Genomic DNA, 18,485 nt, shown 5'->3' with positions numbered 1-18,485 from the left:
TTTTTTTATGAATCAGTTGATCCAGTTCACACGTTGGACTGATTCTCGCTGAGTCGATCCGTTTACAGCCCATGGACGGGAGGAGTAGGGGTGGTGGGGTGGTGATGGGGTGGTGATGGCGCAGTGGATAAGACACATGCCTTTGGTGTGAGAGAGCCGGGTTCGAATCCACTGTGAGACACCAATGTGTCCCTGAGCAAGACACTTAACCCCTAGTCGCTCCAGAGGCGTGCGACCTCTGACATATAGCAATTGCAAGTCGCTTTGGATAAAAGCGTCAGCTAAATGAATAAATGTAAATGTATCAGAAAATAACTACTAAAATTTCAGTTTGCACATCTTCCAAAGCTTGTGTAAAACTTCAGAAGACTTAAACTTTGTGAACTATAGTCGTATGGACCACATATTTTATATATTTTTAGAGCTTTTTTTAGTTTGAAGGGCTCAGTTCCCATTTTTTGTAATTGTCTTTTGTGTTCCTCAGAAGTCATTCAGGTTTAGAACGACATTAGGGTGAGTGATAAATTAATTGCAAAATGTTCATTTTTGGATGTCATTCATCTTTAAGTGACACTTTGCCACAATTTAAATGAAATGCAGCATTATTTCAAGACAGATTTGGTTATGGTAACTTTAGGTTTCAAGATAACATTTGAATATAGTGGACAGTAAAAGATGCATTTGATCTGCGTGACAGTAGCAGGATTACATAAATGCACATGAAAATCAGAAGCCCCCATAGCAATCCTTCTATAGTTTGCAAAATTCATACAGCAAAATGGAGGCAATTGTAACTCAATTATTCCATCACAAACAAGCTAGGCTGATGACACTTTCTCAGCACAGGCTCAATAGAAGTTCCCACTCTGCCTGTGAAAAACAAACGACTGAATGACATCATCTCTGCATGCACTGAAACGACTCACATTGCAGTCCAGTAGATCTATGCTGTCTAGGCTCTTGCTTCTGTGGATGCGGCCCTTGATCCTGCGCAGTGATGGTTTGCCCTGACTCGCAGCCGCAGCAGGTGCCGTCGCAGCAGGGGCAGCAGGGGCAGCAGGGGCATCTGATCCAGGCGGCACCCTGCAGTGGACAGAAATTAACACATAATCATACGGCATACAGATTAGAATTTTTTGGAATATTAAAAAAAGATTTATTTTTCAAATAAACACTGTTCTTTTGAACTTTCTATTCATGAAAATTTCCACACAAAAATAAGCAGCACAACTGTTTTCAACATTGATAATGATAAGATATGTTTCTTGCTCACCAAATCAACATACTAGAATGATTTCTGAAGGATCATGTGACACTGAACACTGGATTAATGAAGGTGAAAATTCAGCTTTGCCATCACCGAAAATAGCCATGATAATCAAATAGAATACATTTTAAGTTAAATAATATTTCACAATATTACTGTTTTACTGTATATTTTATCAAATAATGCAGCCAATGTGAGCATAAGAGACTTCTTTAAAAAAACGATAAAAAAAATATTAACACAAACTTGTGAATAGTATTGTGTATTTTATCAGTTCATGCATTCCGAAGGAATCAAACCACTTTAGTTTAGCTAGTCATGCACTGTTTGAGCTACTGTACAGGAATGCCTACCTAACTGCAAGTTATATAGTGTAGTCATAAGATTTCACAAGTGTAAATTAGGCACATCCTCTGCAATTTATTTGATGGTGCAAGAACTGTACACATCAGAGCTTAGGTGTCATCACTAGTCCCTGATTACCCTAATTCGCCCAACTAAAAGCAAAGCTTATCATAAAAGGCTCGTACGTAACTCTACTCTCACCACTAGGATAGCTTCACTTTTTTTTTTTAACTCTGTAAGACTCTGTATTAAACCCTATATAATGTGCATGCATCAAAGATTTGAGAAATGTTTCTCACACCCATATGGATCTCTCTTCTCTCACAGGAGGTGTCTACCAGCGTGAATTAGTCCAAGGAGCAATTAAACCCTCGGGACATATTGCTCATGATAGCTTTAATACTCCCATAAAAATCGCTGTCTCCATAATTAGTAGAGCTTGCTAATGCAAGCATCACTATTACTACTGCTCATACTTAAGGTAAGGGATTTAAACAACTGCTAATCCTAAGTATTACATTTTGGTGCATAAGAGCATGCAGCACTGTCTGTGCAAACTGCTAAGGACATGAATGAGGTCTTATCAATGAGGAGTGTGCTATTACTTTTCCAAATGATCAGACTTACGATTTTTCCAAGAAAATCTATATCTATTTTAGAGATCAAAATATCATAGAAAATAAGAGTACCAATTCTCTCTCCTACTTTTTCTCTGTTTGAGCCAAAATCCATAGAGCTACTGTAAGCAGGCAATCCTGAGGGAAAAGCCAGAGGGAGATTTGTTTTAGTCCTGTCATTGGGTGATTTATGTAACCTCTGCGGCCTTTAGGAATGAGTATCACCTTCCAGTTTGATTTTCCTACTGCTGTCTCTTGTCAAACTATAGAGACAAGAGTGTCTGAAGTGCACACACACCATGAGAACAGGAGAATCTCATTATGAAATTATTAAAACTGCTACACAGTAAAGCTCCACAACAAATAAAACATTGAGGATCCATGTTGTACACGAGTCTATGGATAACTTTCAGAAAAATAAAGACAAATATTAGCTTGAACAACATTTATCTGATTTATGAGCATCTGATTGGCTTTTCTCTATTTGATTACATAAATGAGTTAAAAATTATTAACTATTATACAGCATGACAACACTACTATATATATATATATATATATATATATATATATATATATATATATTGCCTATTTTTGTTCAGTTGTTCACAGAGACAGCTTTACCATTATTGAAATTAATTTATATTTCAAATAAAATAAAAAATAAAAAAATAAAATGTGTTTGGTAAAAAAACCAAACCCCTAACAAATAGGCCACTGCAATTGTGGATTTGCACGATGTATCTTCTCTATAACCCGCTTCTTTTCCCAAAGGGCAGACAGGCAGAGTGACAGAGGTCCTGCTGTCCGTTTCCTCTCATTTTTACATGGTGGTCTGGCTGATACACGTGCTCTCTTGCTCCCTGGCAAAGCATGCTCAACAATTCATTCCCCAAACCAGAGAACAGTCTGGCCAAAGTGAGAGCCTTGGATCCCATTTGCTGCTGTGAATCCCTCTGATTGGCAGGCAGAGCACCAGAGCTGAGCTTCTCTCCTGTGACCTCCACACTGCCCACGATCCCTAGAGGATTTGCACTAAACCCAAGTGCACCGTATTCAATCTGGACAAGCTTCTGTTGCCACCAAGCTCACTCTCTCCCTTTTCTCATCTCTTTCTTTCTCACACACAAACACACACTTTCTCTGTCATTATGGGGACTCATTCACACACTGTACTAGGCAAAAGCTTAAACCTTCTGCAGTGCAAGAGTGGAAGAATTTAACTACAATAATTCATAATGATCCACATACAGTAACATAAGTATAACACCGTTTGTACACCAGATGTTAGCGGTGCAATGCGAAATCAGTGACACGGCACGACAAATTCCTGACAGTGAACTGATGCCTAGTTCGACTTCTAAAGCATTTCAAGTGAACACACTTCTTCTGACACAAAGAACAAATGGATTTACAACGGTCGCTTTGTTGCGTCCAGTGTGGACAGCTTCTTCCTGTTCCGGTGTAGACATGGTGTAACTGTTTAGAAAACCAATCAAACTACTACTTTAAAGATAAAAAATAGCATTGAAAATGTTTCTATATAATATCTGTTACGATATAATAAAATATATTAAAAAAATTAATAATTTATTTTAGCTTTCGTACGATGACTTACAAAATCTAATCATTTAATTTTGGAAACATATTGTCTTATAATTTCAGAAATAGGTCTGTATATGGCAGAAGATATAGCCGTCTTTATATTTTAGAAATTCCTGGGGATCCCTAGCATTAAAAAATTTGTCCTGAGTTGAACAAAAACTCAGATTAACATGGAAGAGGAACCTTTTATCACTTGTTGCTTTATCACGTCTGGTTATGACAAGGTACAAAGTAACACAAGGCCAGAGAGCAAATCCCCAAACAGGAGTAGTGTTGGGTAAAAATACACCGTAAAATGCTGAGCATTTATCACACGCTTTGGGGCTGTAACATTACTGTGCAAAGTGAAAAATGTCTAAGTTGCGGCTGCTGAAGTGTCCTTTCCTTGGCCCTTAAGAGTAATGCACTAAAATATTCAGCAGTCTGACCGGTTTATCCACCCCTCTCAACTTCACAGCAAACAGAGCATTTCCTTCAAAAGGAAAAACACTCCTCACGACGACACAAAGAGGTGAGCTTCATGAATGTTGCAATGTTTTCTTGCCTAGAAATAGCAATTCTTCTAGCTCAGTGTGAGTGTTTTAACAGGTCGCTGGCACTGGGAGATCTGGCAAACACTGATTACGGTACCACACACATAAACTGAATATTATATATTTGTTTATGTCTGTATATAGTAAATCTTTTAAACTATATAATAAATAATATGAATTTATATTTAAATTAATGAAATTTCATTAAATAAAAAATTTAAATTATGTGCTAAAAGTGTCTTTTTTTATTTTAATTCATATATTATTTAATATATTCACACAAATACATTTAATGTATAATATATATTTACATTTCTTTTTACTACATTTAATATCATATACATACAATGAATAATTGTATTATAAGTATTATAAATTATAACAATCTTTATCTTTTATTTAAATATGTAATAATTTATTAATAAATAATATACATTTGCTAAAAGTAAACAAATCTGTTGCATGTATATCCGACATGAATCAACACAGGACGCTTACATGTTATGAGATGAAACTAAATCTGACTGGCTCATAGTCAATATCAATATATAGATACAGATAATATTTATAGTCATATGTGTACGTTTAAAATAGCCCACTGCCCAGGATGTGTGATAACTCATGTAATGCGGAACATGCTCCAACAGACGCCTTGTGCTCATGTGAGGGTTCAGCGTAAACAGATAACCTACTGTAGCAAGGCCACGCTGCATGACATTGCATGGTCGGAAGAGCAGAGACCTTGCACAATGTAGATCCATTACTCAGTTCAGTAATTGTGACACCTTATTAGGATATATTCATTCAATAGGATGCCAAGGTGAGGGCAAGGAGCTATGATGTATCAGAACAGCACATGATGTGCACAGGCACAGCACCTGATATGAGCGAATACAAGACGGCGCTTGGGTGGGTGCTTGTCGCGAGCTGAGAAAATTAAGGCTAAACTGCATGACTTAGGGGCCGTTTACACAAATTTTTGGGAGCCTGAAAACACAAACTTTTGAAAAAGGGATTCAAAGTGCAAGTTCATGAAAACCGTTATCGTCTTTGTGTATACTACAAAAACATATTTTTTTTAAAACAGTGACGTAGTGCGCATTTGTATAATGTGTTCAGTTGTCCTTTACAAAGTGACATCAAAGGGGGTAATCCATCAGCCGGAAGTTTAAGCCTCGCGGGAGCCGCCATTGTAGCAGAACTTCACCAGCTGTTAGCATTCCATTGACTCTCATTCATTTTGGCGTCACTTTGACAGCGAATAACTTTACATCTGAGGCGTCCAAAGACTTCATTTGTCCATTATTTATTTCTAAATAAACACGACAATGTATAAAAGGCTCCATTACTTTGTATCTTACGTTATGGCCCCGTAGAAGCCGTTTTTTGTTAAAAACAGGCTAACGACTGTGTCATAACCACGCGACTTTATGTCGCACAATAGAGACATTACCGTATAGACAGGAGGAGAAGCTCGCAGGCAATCTTTTACGTCTATGAGGCAATCGGGGGGACATAGAGGCATAAAGTCAAGGGAGAAGCCCATAGATGGAGAGTCCATAAAAACAACGGGACAAAATATTTCAACAACGCTTTTGAGGAATTAGATGATTCAGATTTGTTTTGCCACAGCTACTAGATGATGTACAACTGTCAGACGGTCGTCACGCTCAGTTTGAGCCTGCGCAGTCGCTCAGCCATCAGACAGGAAGTGCAATAATCGGGCTTCAGTCTTCTCCATTGAAATCAATAGGGTCCCTGTGTCCATTTCTTTTACTGTCTATGAGTGACATCGCCAACTACTGCCCTGCCAGCATAATACAGCATTTTTAGTCATTTTCGTGGATCTGTGTGTGAATGAACGGCATCGAGGTGAAAGGGGATCATTTTGACAACATTGTCATCTGTACGTGAAAAACGCGAAGGACATATGTTTGAGTTTTTAGTACATCGTTGTCGAGTAAACATACCCTAAGAGAAGAGAGTGTGCTAAGGATACTAACAGTCATCAAATCTTTCTCAGATGAAAGCAGACAAGTGAGACTCAAGTGAGATCTGAGGGACTCCTTTTCCCAAGTCCAAAATGACACTATGAAATTACATTAGGAAATTAAAATGACTGGATTTTATATTGGCATTGTACTAAAGCCAAAACTAATGATTAAAATACAAGCTGCATTTTTTTTATCTATAAATGTATATTTTCCTTTATTCAAGAATTTATATTTTTTGTATATTATAAAAGAGAAATTGGGGTAATGTACGATGACCCCAACACTCCATTAAATCTCCCTGGAAGTAAATGGCTTTTATAATGTTTTTTATTTTATTTTATTATTATTTATTTAAAGGTGCAGTGTGTAAATTTTAGCAGCATCTAGTCAAGTCAAGTCACCTTCATTTATATAGCGCTTTTAACAGTATGAACTGTTCAAATCAGCCTTACAGTGATAATAGGAAATTAAAGTAACAGAGATACTATTAAAGTAAAGTAACTAGAGCTGGCTTTACAGCAGCTCTAGAACAAAGTGTTACGTGTTTAGTCTATAGGTATGCACGTTTGAATATATATGTGCGCAGAAGTGTAGTCTTTACAAATTGACCTAAACAAATTACTTGTCTGGCCTTAAAAATTGTTAATACAGAATTATTTATCGCTTCCGAGTAGCCATGTGAACCAGAACTATTTTGACAACGTTTTAGCTGTACAGAGGTAAAGGGAAGGGAAGGAGGGCTTCACAGGGGAGAGACTAGTTGACACTTCAGGACTGCGTTGTCGTCGTGTCCAGGTGCAGGTCCTTCATCAGATCTGATACGGCCTGGATCTGGTGGACTGCGGTAAACCTCAGGATAAACAGAGAGACTAATATTACCATAGACGCCATTCTTCTTATGATGTAACAAGTACATCAGGATTTATGGGAAGTGTTCCCGGTTCCGGTTGACCTAATCTATGCAGCCTAACATTGAATTATAGAAGTTTATAATGTGTTATGTGTATCCAAGGTCAAAGAGATGTGTTTTTAGTCTAGATTTGAACAGACAGAATGTGTCTGCTTCCCGGACAATATTAGGAAGACTGTTCCAGAGATTTGGTGCTAAATAGAAAAAGGATCTACCGCCAGCAGTCGATTTTGATATTCTAGGTATTATTAACTGGCCGTAATTTTGAGATTGCAATAGACATGAAGGACTATAATGTGTAAGAGCTTGCTCAAGTACTGCAGAGCTAAAAAATGTAGTGCTTTGTAAGTAATCAGCAATATTTTAAAATGTATACGATGTTTAATAGGGAGCCAATGCAGTGTTGATAGAATCGGGCTAATATAGTGGTTCTAGTTAGAACTCTAGCTGCTGCGTTTTGGACCCGCTGTAGTTTATTTATTGAGCGTGCAGGGCATCCACCCATAAGAACATTACAATAATCTAGCCTTGATGTCATGAATGCATGAACTAATTGTTCCGCATTTGTCATTAAGAGCATATGATGTAATTTAGATATGTTTTTAATATGGAAGAATGAGGTTTTACAGATACTTGAAACGTGACTTTCAAATGAAAGATTGCTATCAAAGAGCACACCCAGGCTCCTAACCGATGACGAAGGTTTGACAGAGCAGCCATCAAGTGTTAGACAGTATTCTAGGTTATTACGAGAGTAAGTTTTTTGTCCAATAATTAGAATCTCTGTTTTTTCAGAGTTAAGTAGTATGAAATTACTAGTCATCCAGTTTTTTATATCAGCTATGCATTCCGCTAATTGATAAGTTTCGTCAGGGCTTGAAGAAATATAGAGCTGAGTATCATCAGCATAACAGTGAAAACTAATGCCATGCTTCCTAATGATATCTCCCAAGGGTAGCATGTACAGATTGAACAGCAACTGTCCTAGTACTGAGCCTTGTGGTATGCCATACTGAACTTTTGAGCGATAAGACATATTTTCATTTACTGCTTGATAACGGTCAGATAAGTATGATTTAAACCATGCTAATGCAATTTCACTAATGCCAACATAATTTTCGAGTCTATTTAAAAAGACTGTTGTGGTCGATAGTGTCAAATGTGGCACTAAGATCGAGAAACACTAATAGAGAGATACAACCACGATCGGATGATAAGAGCAAATCATTTGTGACTCTAATGAGAGCTGTCTCAGTACTATGGTACGGTCTTAATCCTGACTGGAAATCCTCGCAGATACCATTTCTTTCTAAAAAGGAACATAGTTGTGAGGATACTGCCTTTTCTAGTATCTTTGACAGAAAAGGTAGATTTGAGATCGGCCTGTAATTGACTAATTCTGAAGGATCAAGTTGCATTTTTTTAACAAGTGGTTTCAGCTTAAAAGTTTTTGGTACATATCCTAATGACACAGATGAATTAATTATATTAAGAAGAGGATCTATGACCTCTGGAAGCATCTCTTTCAATAGCTTAGTAGGTATAGAGTCTAACATACATGTTGTCGATCTGGATGATTTAACGAGTTTAGAAAATTCTTTCTCTCCTATAGCAATGAATGAATAGAATTTTTCATTAGGGAGACTACAATGTACTGTTTGATGCGATACTGTAGTAGACAGTTGCATAGTTATTATTTTCTCCCTGATATTATCAATCTTTTAAGTAAAGAAGTTCATAAAGTCATTACTGCTGAGCTGCTTGGAAACGTCAGGGGTTGAAGCTTTATTTTTCGTTAATTTAGCTTCTGTTTCAAATAAATACCAAGGGTTTTGTTTATTTTCTTCTAATAGGGTTGAAAAATAAGCAGATGTAGCTATATTTAGGGCCTCTCTGTACGCAATCGAGCTCTATTTCCATGAAATGCGAAAAAACAAAACTAGTTTTGTTTTTTCCCAGTTTCGCTTCATTTTTCTGTCTGCTCTCTTGAGTGGGCTCGTTGTACCACAGCGTTGGACTATTTTCTTTAATCTTCTTTAAGCGCAAAGAAGCAACTGTGTCTAAAGTGCTGGAAAAGAGAGAGTCAAAAGTTTCTGTTAATAAAGCAATAAAGCAATCTTTAGTGGTAAAAGTGATAGGTCTAACATATTTGTAACATGGATTCGGCTTTGAAGCCTTGGCTAAATGAAGTATACACGAGACTAGATAATGATCTGAGATGTCATCACTCTGCTGCAGAATTTTAACGGCAACAACATTGATTCCATGTGACAATATTAGATCTAGAGTATGATTACGACAATGACTAGGTCCAAACGTGCTGTCTAACTCCAATAGAGTTCAGAATGTCTTTAAATGCCAATCCCAATGCATCTTTTTTGTTATCTACATGTATATTAAAATCACCAACAATTAGGACTTTATCTGCAGCCTTTATCAAATTCTTTGATAAAGTCTGTATGTCGCCCTGGTGGCCTGTATACAGTAGCCAGCACAAATATCAAACGTGATTTATCATTTACATTAGATAGTGTTACATTAAGCACCACAACTTCAAAAGAATTATATTTGAAAAAAGACTTCAGTAATTCTGAAGATATTACTATAAATTACAGCAACACCTCCCCCTTTGCCTTTCAGACGAGGCTCATGTTTATAACAATAATCTTGGGGGGTGGACTCATTTAAAGTAATGTAATCGTCTGGTTTTAGCCAGGTTTCTGTCAAACACAGCACATCTAGGTTATGATCTGTGATCATATCATTAACAATAAGTGCTTTTGAAGTAAGGGATTGATTATTCAGCAACCCAAGCTTTATCATTTGTTAATTTTTATCATATCTGTTTTTTATTTGTTGAATATCAATTAAATTTTTACCCTTAAATAGGTTTGGGAGTTTTTTGTATTTCCTAATTCGGGGAGCAGACACAGTCTCTATATGATGATATCTAGGTGAAAGAGTATCTATGTGATGGGATTTATCTGACCTCAGTGGCGTGAGACAGCTAGCAGACGGTCGGTTTAGCCAGTCTGTCTGCTTCCTGACCTGAGCCCTAATTCATGTTTGAGCTCTAAGAGTATGTGCCATATTACTAGAGAGAAGAGCAGCACCATCCCAGGAGGGATGAATACCATCTCTTTTCAACAGGTCAGGTGTGCCCCAAAAACGTTTCCAATTGTCTATGAATTCTATATTATTTTGCGGACACCACTTAGACAGCCAGCCATTGAGGGAGGACAGTCTACTAAGTATCTCATCACTCCTGCGAACAGGAAGGGGGCCAGAGCAAATTACAGTGCCTGACATCATACTTGCGAGTCTAGTGGTGAGGTGACGAATTGCAACCAACAGAAGTTACGGTGGCCGACAGGAAAATATGTCATCGTCTGAGACAGCGGAGAGTAGCCAGTTAAGCAATGAGGTTTCTGTACAAAGATAAGCTTCTTTGCACGAAGGACAACATAGTGACGAAACACGGTTGTTCGTTAATGGCTATTGTAGAAACATGGTGGTGCAAAATGGCTATTTCAATGTAAGGAGACCCATGGTGTATGTAGATAGAAATGGTTCATTCAAAGGTAATAAAAACATAACGGTTCATTATGTTAAGGTCTTTATACACCACTGAAAACATAGTTATGTATATGATATTGCATTTCTGTCAACAGATCCTCCTAAATATTACACAATGCACCTTTAAGCAATGTCCCAGCATTCAGGGGCTCAGTAACAAGGTGTTTCCTAACAGTCTCATGTGACATTGTGCTCTATAGCCATTCCTGGCACGAAGAGCTGTAGGCTTTCTGCAGAGCAATCAAGTGCAACTTACCAAAGAAATCAAGGGTCAAAGTAAATCTGCAAATGCATCTAAATTCTTAAAACTTGACACCTCAGTCTTTGGTGAACCTCCTTTACTGACATCAAGAGAAGCAACTCAAGCGGAGGAAGCCTAGCGCCTTAGAACTTCTGCACAGAGATCATGATCTAAACAAAGAAAAAGAGATACTGACTCAGCACACGGCTTTAGTCTAAGTAGCCCTTCTGTAATGATTCCTCCTCCTTACCCGTCGTTCAGAGGTTAATCTGCAACACTGATCCCTAAACACCATTAACACTGCACAGGTTCATGTGGCCTGGACAAACAGGACATTATGTCTTTCACCATTCTTTGCCTTCTCTCTGCCTTCTTTAAGATGACCATGTAAACATGAAAACTAGATTAATGGCACCAAAGAGTTTTAGAAAGTAAAACTACCTAACAAGAAACATTACTGCAAGTATACAGTTTTAAGCATGTGAAAATCTGTGTGTTTGTGTGGGTGGTCACATTGATGGGATAACTGTAAATAATCTTAGCAGTGGACCTTTGACATGAGATGACTAGGAGAAAAACAGGAAGCGAATGCTGATTAGGTGGGCCAGACAGCTTCGACAGATGGAGAGGAAGATTAGGGATATAGACGTGTATCAAACATGACAGTACAACGGTCACAGGCCCATGCTTAGTGTTTCCCACCGTCTACACATCCTGACTGCTAGAGCAGTACAAAAACACGACCTGGCACTCGCACCTAAAGCAAAATATTTGTCTAACCACAATTTTTATTAAATAAAGAAGGCAAAATCATAATGACAAACAGCACTGATGTGGAGAAGAACAAATTACATTAATTCACTTGCCAGGTACTTTTACTCATAAGCAACTTATAGTATGTTAAACGCATACTATAAATTTTGTCTCTGGGGATCAAACTCATGTATAATAGTATATTTAAAGGATTAAATATATGTCACAAATCACCTGTGGTCAAGCAAAAACGGGGGGACTCGTTACTGACCCCAAATTTTTGGATGGTAGAGTACATACTAGACAGTTTTTTAGTCTGAATTCACAAAATCTGACTGTTATATGGAAAGATTAATTATTAGTTTAGTGAAGATCATGTAAATTTACTTTGTTTCTGTGGAACGTCTTAGATGATAGAGGCCTGTAGTGGTATAACAGTGTTATAGAAGCAGGACACTAAACATGACTAAACATTGCCCTCAGGTTGCTTCTTCAGCTTGGTGAACAACTGCATGATGTTTTTATCCTGCAGGTCAATATGGCGAGTACTATGAGTCAACCCAGCTGAAAGCAGATCTCTGACTCAAGGATCAGAGGGGTCACACTTGTCTAGGCCAGCCCACAAGGTGCAAAAACTCTTAGGCCGTATGTTATCATCCCTCCCTGTGGGCAGGTTTCATAATGGAGTCATGACTAAGAAGTTAAGGTAGATGTCTGAAAGTCATAAAGTAGGACGCCGTGTTGTGCTGTAGAACTAAACAGATTGAAATCAAGAGTAAAACCTAATGGCTAAAACAGAACAGAGAGAAAAAAAATTGTCACATTGACTTCACAACAAAAAGATAACTGTGCACTGACATTTTGTCAAAAAAATTAATTTGCGAGTTAAGTTTGCTAAGTTTCCCGCTCTTTTCCTGCTCTACCCAATAGATAAATCCCAATTCGCCACCACCTTCAAGCAGAATCTTCCCCACAACCCCTCAAACGATACTCCACATGAGAAGGCCGTGGGAGGCAGAGGAGCAAGAGCTGTAAGGCAGGGATGAGGCAGTAAACCCAGTGTAATCTGTCTCCCACAGTGCCATAAAGCATCTGAAAGGAGATTACAATCTCACGGCAGAGTGGAAACGTGTGTTAAAAACAAACAAAGAAATACAGCTATTTTACCCTGACCAAACGTCTATAAGACAACGACAACAGTGAGAAGTTGGAGAGCAGTTAGTGTCGGTCAGTGAGTGCTGAGATGCTCTCTTGTGTCTACTGCAGGAAACTGAAATTCAGTGTTTGACACTAAATCTATTTTAAAATGTGTTTCTGTGCACTCTAAAAGTTGTATTTCAGTCTGTCTAAACAGCATTAAAATGCCACCTGCAGTAAGACTGAAAGTGTACCAGTCCAGTTTTTGTGAAGTCAGATTAACAGACCTAGATAATGTGATTATAGCTCAGCTTTGTGCAGCATGTTTATGCACTAATTGGAACACAATTGGTCTAAACATTGTGCACTTGCTCCGAAAGACAGGTAAAACATGACATATCACTCAGTTATACTGTCTGACTAAGTGTGTCAATGACGAAAATTAGTATTTTGTGTTTCTTTGTAACATGGGATAGTCTAAATCTACATTCATTGTTTAATGTAAAAGGGGTCCTGGGTTTAAACTTTAACAGTTTGTTCCTTAGGGGGGAAAAAAGTCTTGCTTTTGAGTTTCTTTAGGATGGCTGAATCAAATTTAGACAAGAAAATTTGCGATTTATTGCTATGGCGTTTCAGACAAACGTTTTTGTTTATTATTTGATTTATATTTGTATATTTATTTATGTATATATATTTGTATATTTTATTTAATTATTTTTTTTAAAGTTGCACTCTGCTTAAAACTGTGAGGAGCCATGTACCCTCTCGGTTTGGGGCACGATTATTCTGGGTGAGTTCATGCATCATTAAGCAGGTGGGAGAACAATGGCTTGCAAGATGGAACAGACAGACATCTGGGAGGGTGCAATACAACGGTTGCCTACCACTGTCAACACGTTCGTTTACCGTCCGCGCGGTATGAGAAGGAAGCAGCAGAGGGCCAATAACCGTGACCTAGCTGGTTGGACAGATGCCTCCATCATGACAATAATATAACATAATTCTGATGAAAAGCCCATCTCCTTTACCAATGCACACAACTGCTGTGCTGATGGGGAAGTGGTTCTCCCAACTCATGGTACCCTGTGAGTCTTTTGAGGAGACCACGAGTGACAAAATGCAAACACACACAAATTGTGTAAAAAATTTTGAATTATATATATATACCGATTATTAGTGCAGGATGAAATCCCTTTTTCTTGTTCACCTCACAGTATTCACCTCCTTCCCTTACACATTCATCAATATGAAGTTCATTTACTCACTGCATTCCATAACAGATACAATTTTAGAACCATTAAAACAGTAAATAATAAAGTGAGTGTGTGCATAACACACAAAACATGGTTTAATCTGAATTTTCTGTATCATAGAGGACCAGTTGTGAGGAATCACAATCCACTGGTTCTGATGCCAGCAGGTAGAACAGAAATGTTCTGGATCTTTAAAAAAATATTAAGTAAGTACAATTAAAAATAAGTAAAATATAACATAAAAATAGAAAGGTCTGTATATATTATGAACTCAACACTAACCAGCTTCCACCTCCATTCAACCAGCCCACACAAATAGAATTTATATAATAAACACATACCGCGTTAAAATCTATTTAATGTTTATAGTTTTGCTCTTCCATTTGGTAGAATGTTACAAATGCACTGAGAGGTAATTGTTAAATGGATTTGAGTGGCTGCACCCATGTGATTAATAAGCTGTCTGAGTGCATTCAGTGTGGAGGCACTGAATAATGAAAATGAAAAAATAACCAAGCCCAAAGCAAAGGAAAAGATCCTTACAAAAATATTCAATTATTTTACATAATGTTTAGCATCTCCAACTCAATTATTCGGCATCAACAACATTATTTATAGGTCTACATGTAAGCTTTTGTTATACCAGTGAAGAAATGATTCAATCACTAGTGTGCGAAGAGAGAGAGAGGGGGGGGGGGGGGTTACAGCGCATCAACATATCAATGAGACAAAAATAAAAGTCACATGAACAGAAAAAAAACAATCAGAGACAAGAAATGAAGAAAAAACATGAGAAAAAAGACAGCAAAAAATCACTTTGGTGAACAAAAGAGAGCATAACAGCTGTAAAGCTCAGTGCACGTCACACTTCACTCTCCTCCCATTCCACACTCGCTCACTCACTCACTCACTCACTTCTCAAACTGTTCAGTTTATACTCACCACAGCTGTCTCTTCGGAGGGATGCAGTCATCTTTGTTGGAGGCTGTCACTCCCATGGCCATCTGCATCACTGTTATGTATTTCTGGTACTTCATATTGTCCACCACTACCGCCACAAAACCAACATAGGTGAGCTTGCGTGCGTCTATTCCCTGGCATCCGCCTGCGCTGGGTCCACGTCTGTCACTTTCAGAGCGCCATTTCCAGTGCTGAGGGACTGACAAGGAAAACACTCCTCAAGAAGCGCTACAAAAGGTACCATGCCGCTAGGACCCATGTCTGTTGTGACTCTGTAATCTCATTAGTGCTCTGAATAGCCGACTAATCCATACAGTGTTGGTCAAGAGCGACACATTGTTTCTGCGCGCTCCTCGCGAAGCACTTTCTGATCTGAAAACAATCAGAGAGAAACTCTGACAGAAGCCAGTGGCAAGTGACAGCAGCTGAGCGTTTGTGTGTGAGGTAGGAGAGAGGAAAAGTGTGCATGTATATACGCACAAAAAAGAGAGAGACGAGGGAGAGGGAGGGAGAGAAAGAGAGACGCACATGCTCGTGGAGAGCAAGAGTGGGGGTGAGAAGCAAAGAGAGGCAGACAGTGAGAGAGCGTGCATGGAGCTCTCTCAGATGGCACGGCAATAGATTTTCAGAGAATCTAAACATAATGTGAGGTGATTTACAAAACATCATGGTTCATCCAGCTCACAAAAAGGTCTGAATGCAAATGAGATCAAAATTGAGCATCCTGTGATTTGAGCTTTGTGACCGGTGATTACCTAATGGAAGAGGGGGATGGGAGACAGGAATAGGAGAGAGGGAGACGTGAAGAAGGGGAGAGAAGGTACAATGAATTCTTTAATCCCGAACACATGCACATAACTGTCAGTAAACAAATTCGATACACAGATTTAATATTGTTCAGCCAAAAGCATCTGAATGCAACAGTGCTATTTTAATCCACATAAAACATCATTCCATCCAAAGTACCAATCTAAACAAGAGCCATTACAATGACTACCTGTTGACCTTTTTCAGTCTCAATCTTCTTAAGTAACCCTCATATGATCCCGCAGAGGTCTAAAGGGGAGCCGTTGTTAGCCAGACCATCGGCTGCATTAACGGAGTTAAAGGTCAGGCTTAATTAGAATGGGCACTTTGCCACTAGACAAGAGAATGTTATTAGCCATATGCTTTCTAGGTAACTACAACATACAATAGGATCAGTTGTAAGTACCTTTGATTTCTTACTTAAGCAATTTTTTTGTCATTCAGTAGACCCTTTTATTTTACAGAACATTGATTGCAGGGACAGTTGCCTTCTAAATTAACTGCATTTGAGTGCTTTGTGCCCGATAGCAATTTTAGTAACTGCTCTCCGTTTCTTGGTTACACCCAAGCGGGCCTGAACCGGTGCTCGGGCTGAAGGACACCCAGAGCCTTAACCTTTAAGCCACAGCACTAATTGAGACAGGGGTTTGGGAGTGGGGACTCTACACTTAAAATGGCTTGGAATGAAGAAATGGAAAGTGAATTGAGTGATTAGCAAGTCCATGGCAATTACAAAGGGATGTTCCTATTGAAGAGAGATTCATTGATTATTATAATGGACCTGTTGGGTGTGCAGAACAACTATCTAACTACAAGCTATACAGAGTAAACGGTATAAAATGTGACCAGCCAGAGGTTTGAATTAGAGCGCACCAGTGCCTCAGTCCCACAGTCCCACAGGAGTGCCCATTAACCTTTTTGGGTTAAGCATGACTAAGAGAGATGCGCTTTAGTGAGGTCAAACACCAGGACACATGGAAAAATTTCACTGAGATATGTGGAACAAAAGAGACACCACCTGAGACTATTACGATATTCTTGATAATTTCATTCAAGATATTTTGCAGAATACTTTTTTTTATAAATTAATTTTATAATCATTAATATCACTCAACACTTTTTCTCCCTAACAGACCTGAAAATAATATGAACACATTCTCCCCAGCAATTACACGCATCTACACTATTGAATTGAGCCTCACTAGTGAATCATATCAGGTCATACTAAATATAGCATCTACAATATTGTATATGAGTCATACTAAAAGGTGTGTTAAGTACTTTAGATATATATTTTAAAGGAAAAGAAAAAGGACTATATTAACAATATAATGTTTAATAATACAGTTAATAAGCAGTTGCTAGGGTGTTTGTGTGGTTGCTAGGTGTCATAGGTAGTTGCTAGGTATTTTCTATGTTATATCAGTACACTGTCCAAAGTCAATAGAGGCCAATTCCAATTTACTACGGTGTTTTGATGCTGAGGTATGGCTTTTCATGTTCCTTTATGGTTGCTAGGGTGATCTGGATGGTTGCTATTGTGAGCTAAGCTCTCATTGGGGTTATACTTGTAGACTGGTTGTCAAGCCAACACAATAATAATAATAGAGAGGGGTGTATGAATATTTTATCTTTAAGAAATAAAAAAAAATAAAAAAAAATAAAAAAGATTAGTGAGGAGTCAGGGGTTATTATCTGCGAAGAAACTGAATTGAATGTCTTTGATGACATATGACAGCAGAAACAGAACAAAAGCAAATGCATTAAAGGCATGTAGGAATCACATGACCAACAGGCAAGTCCATCCTGATCAGAGAGGATGAAGGTTAGATAGAAAGTGACATGTCAGCAACTTGCATGCCCTGAGGTCTCTAATAAAAGATAGAAAACAGAAAACAGAATAGTTTCTCGGCAGGTCCTCGAGACACTTCAGACCAAGGTTTTAAAATGGAGAACTGGATAATGGCTGACCTAATCTATTCAGGAGCTATGCAGATGAGTAAAACACTATGCATTTAAACAAATACTCGACTCATATTCACACATCTACATTCACACAGAAATTTCAAATAAATTCAGATACATGTTCAAAAGCCATCGCAGGACATGTTTCATTTACTAAATTTAGAAACAAAGTCTTGGAAATGCATGTTATGCTCATCATCCTCAGTTCAGTCGGTCTAATCCAGTCTAATTACAATGATAAACACTTTATAATTCATGTTGCACTATCCTTTTTGCAATACATAATTTATATATGTTTAATAAATTCGAGCACAGAGCTGACACTTGTGTCCCAGCCAATTATCATCTTTACTAAAAGTGTGCAGGACTCACTAAAGAACTACTTAATACTTTATAATGTCATTTAAGAAAGGTCATACAATCTAAGTGACACTGTCTAGCACACTACATTTTTGGTGTTTCCTCTCTCAAATGTGTTTTAATGTGTGCTGCAATGGTCTCTCACCAGCAAGTAGGGGTCTG

At 38.1% G+C, this 18,485-nt stretch overlaps 1 protein-coding gene across 11 annotated transcripts in view; it reads right to left on the bottom strand.

Annotated features, from left to right (window-relative positions):
- Positions 1–15,671, bottom strand: part of tjp1a (tight junction protein 1a) — a 134,636-nt gene extending 118,965 nt beyond the window's left edge. For 5 of the 11 annotated variants that reach the window (XM_077228616.1, XM_077228618.1, XM_077228619.1 and 2 more), the window contains exons 1-2: positions 15,174–15,659; positions 927–1,083 (exon numbers count right to left, since the gene is read on the bottom strand). In XM_077228616.1, coding sequence (XP_077084731.1) covers positions 927–1,083; positions 15,174–15,268 — 252 coding nt within the window. In that variant the 5' untranslated portion in view covers positions 15,269–15,659. Of the gene's footprint in view, positions 1–926; positions 1,084–15,173 lie in introns of all 11 variants that reach the window. The other 6 variants (XM_077228617.1, XM_077228620.1, XM_077228621.1 and 3 more) reach the window with 2 other exon arrangements.
- Between the last annotated feature and the right edge of the window lie 2,814 nt (positions 15,672–18,485).

The sequence above is a fragment of the Siphateles boraxobius genome, unplaced genomic scaffold (genome assembly GCF_051911475.1).
Source record: "Siphateles boraxobius isolate OS27281-9 unplaced genomic scaffold, OSU_SipBor_1 130, whole genome shotgun sequence".
NCBI lineage: Eukaryota > Metazoa > Chordata > Actinopteri > Cypriniformes > Leuciscidae > Siphateles > Siphateles boraxobius.
The sequence above is the reverse complement of the archived record's forward strand: the minus strand, read 5'-3'. Positions and strand labels throughout refer to the sequence as shown.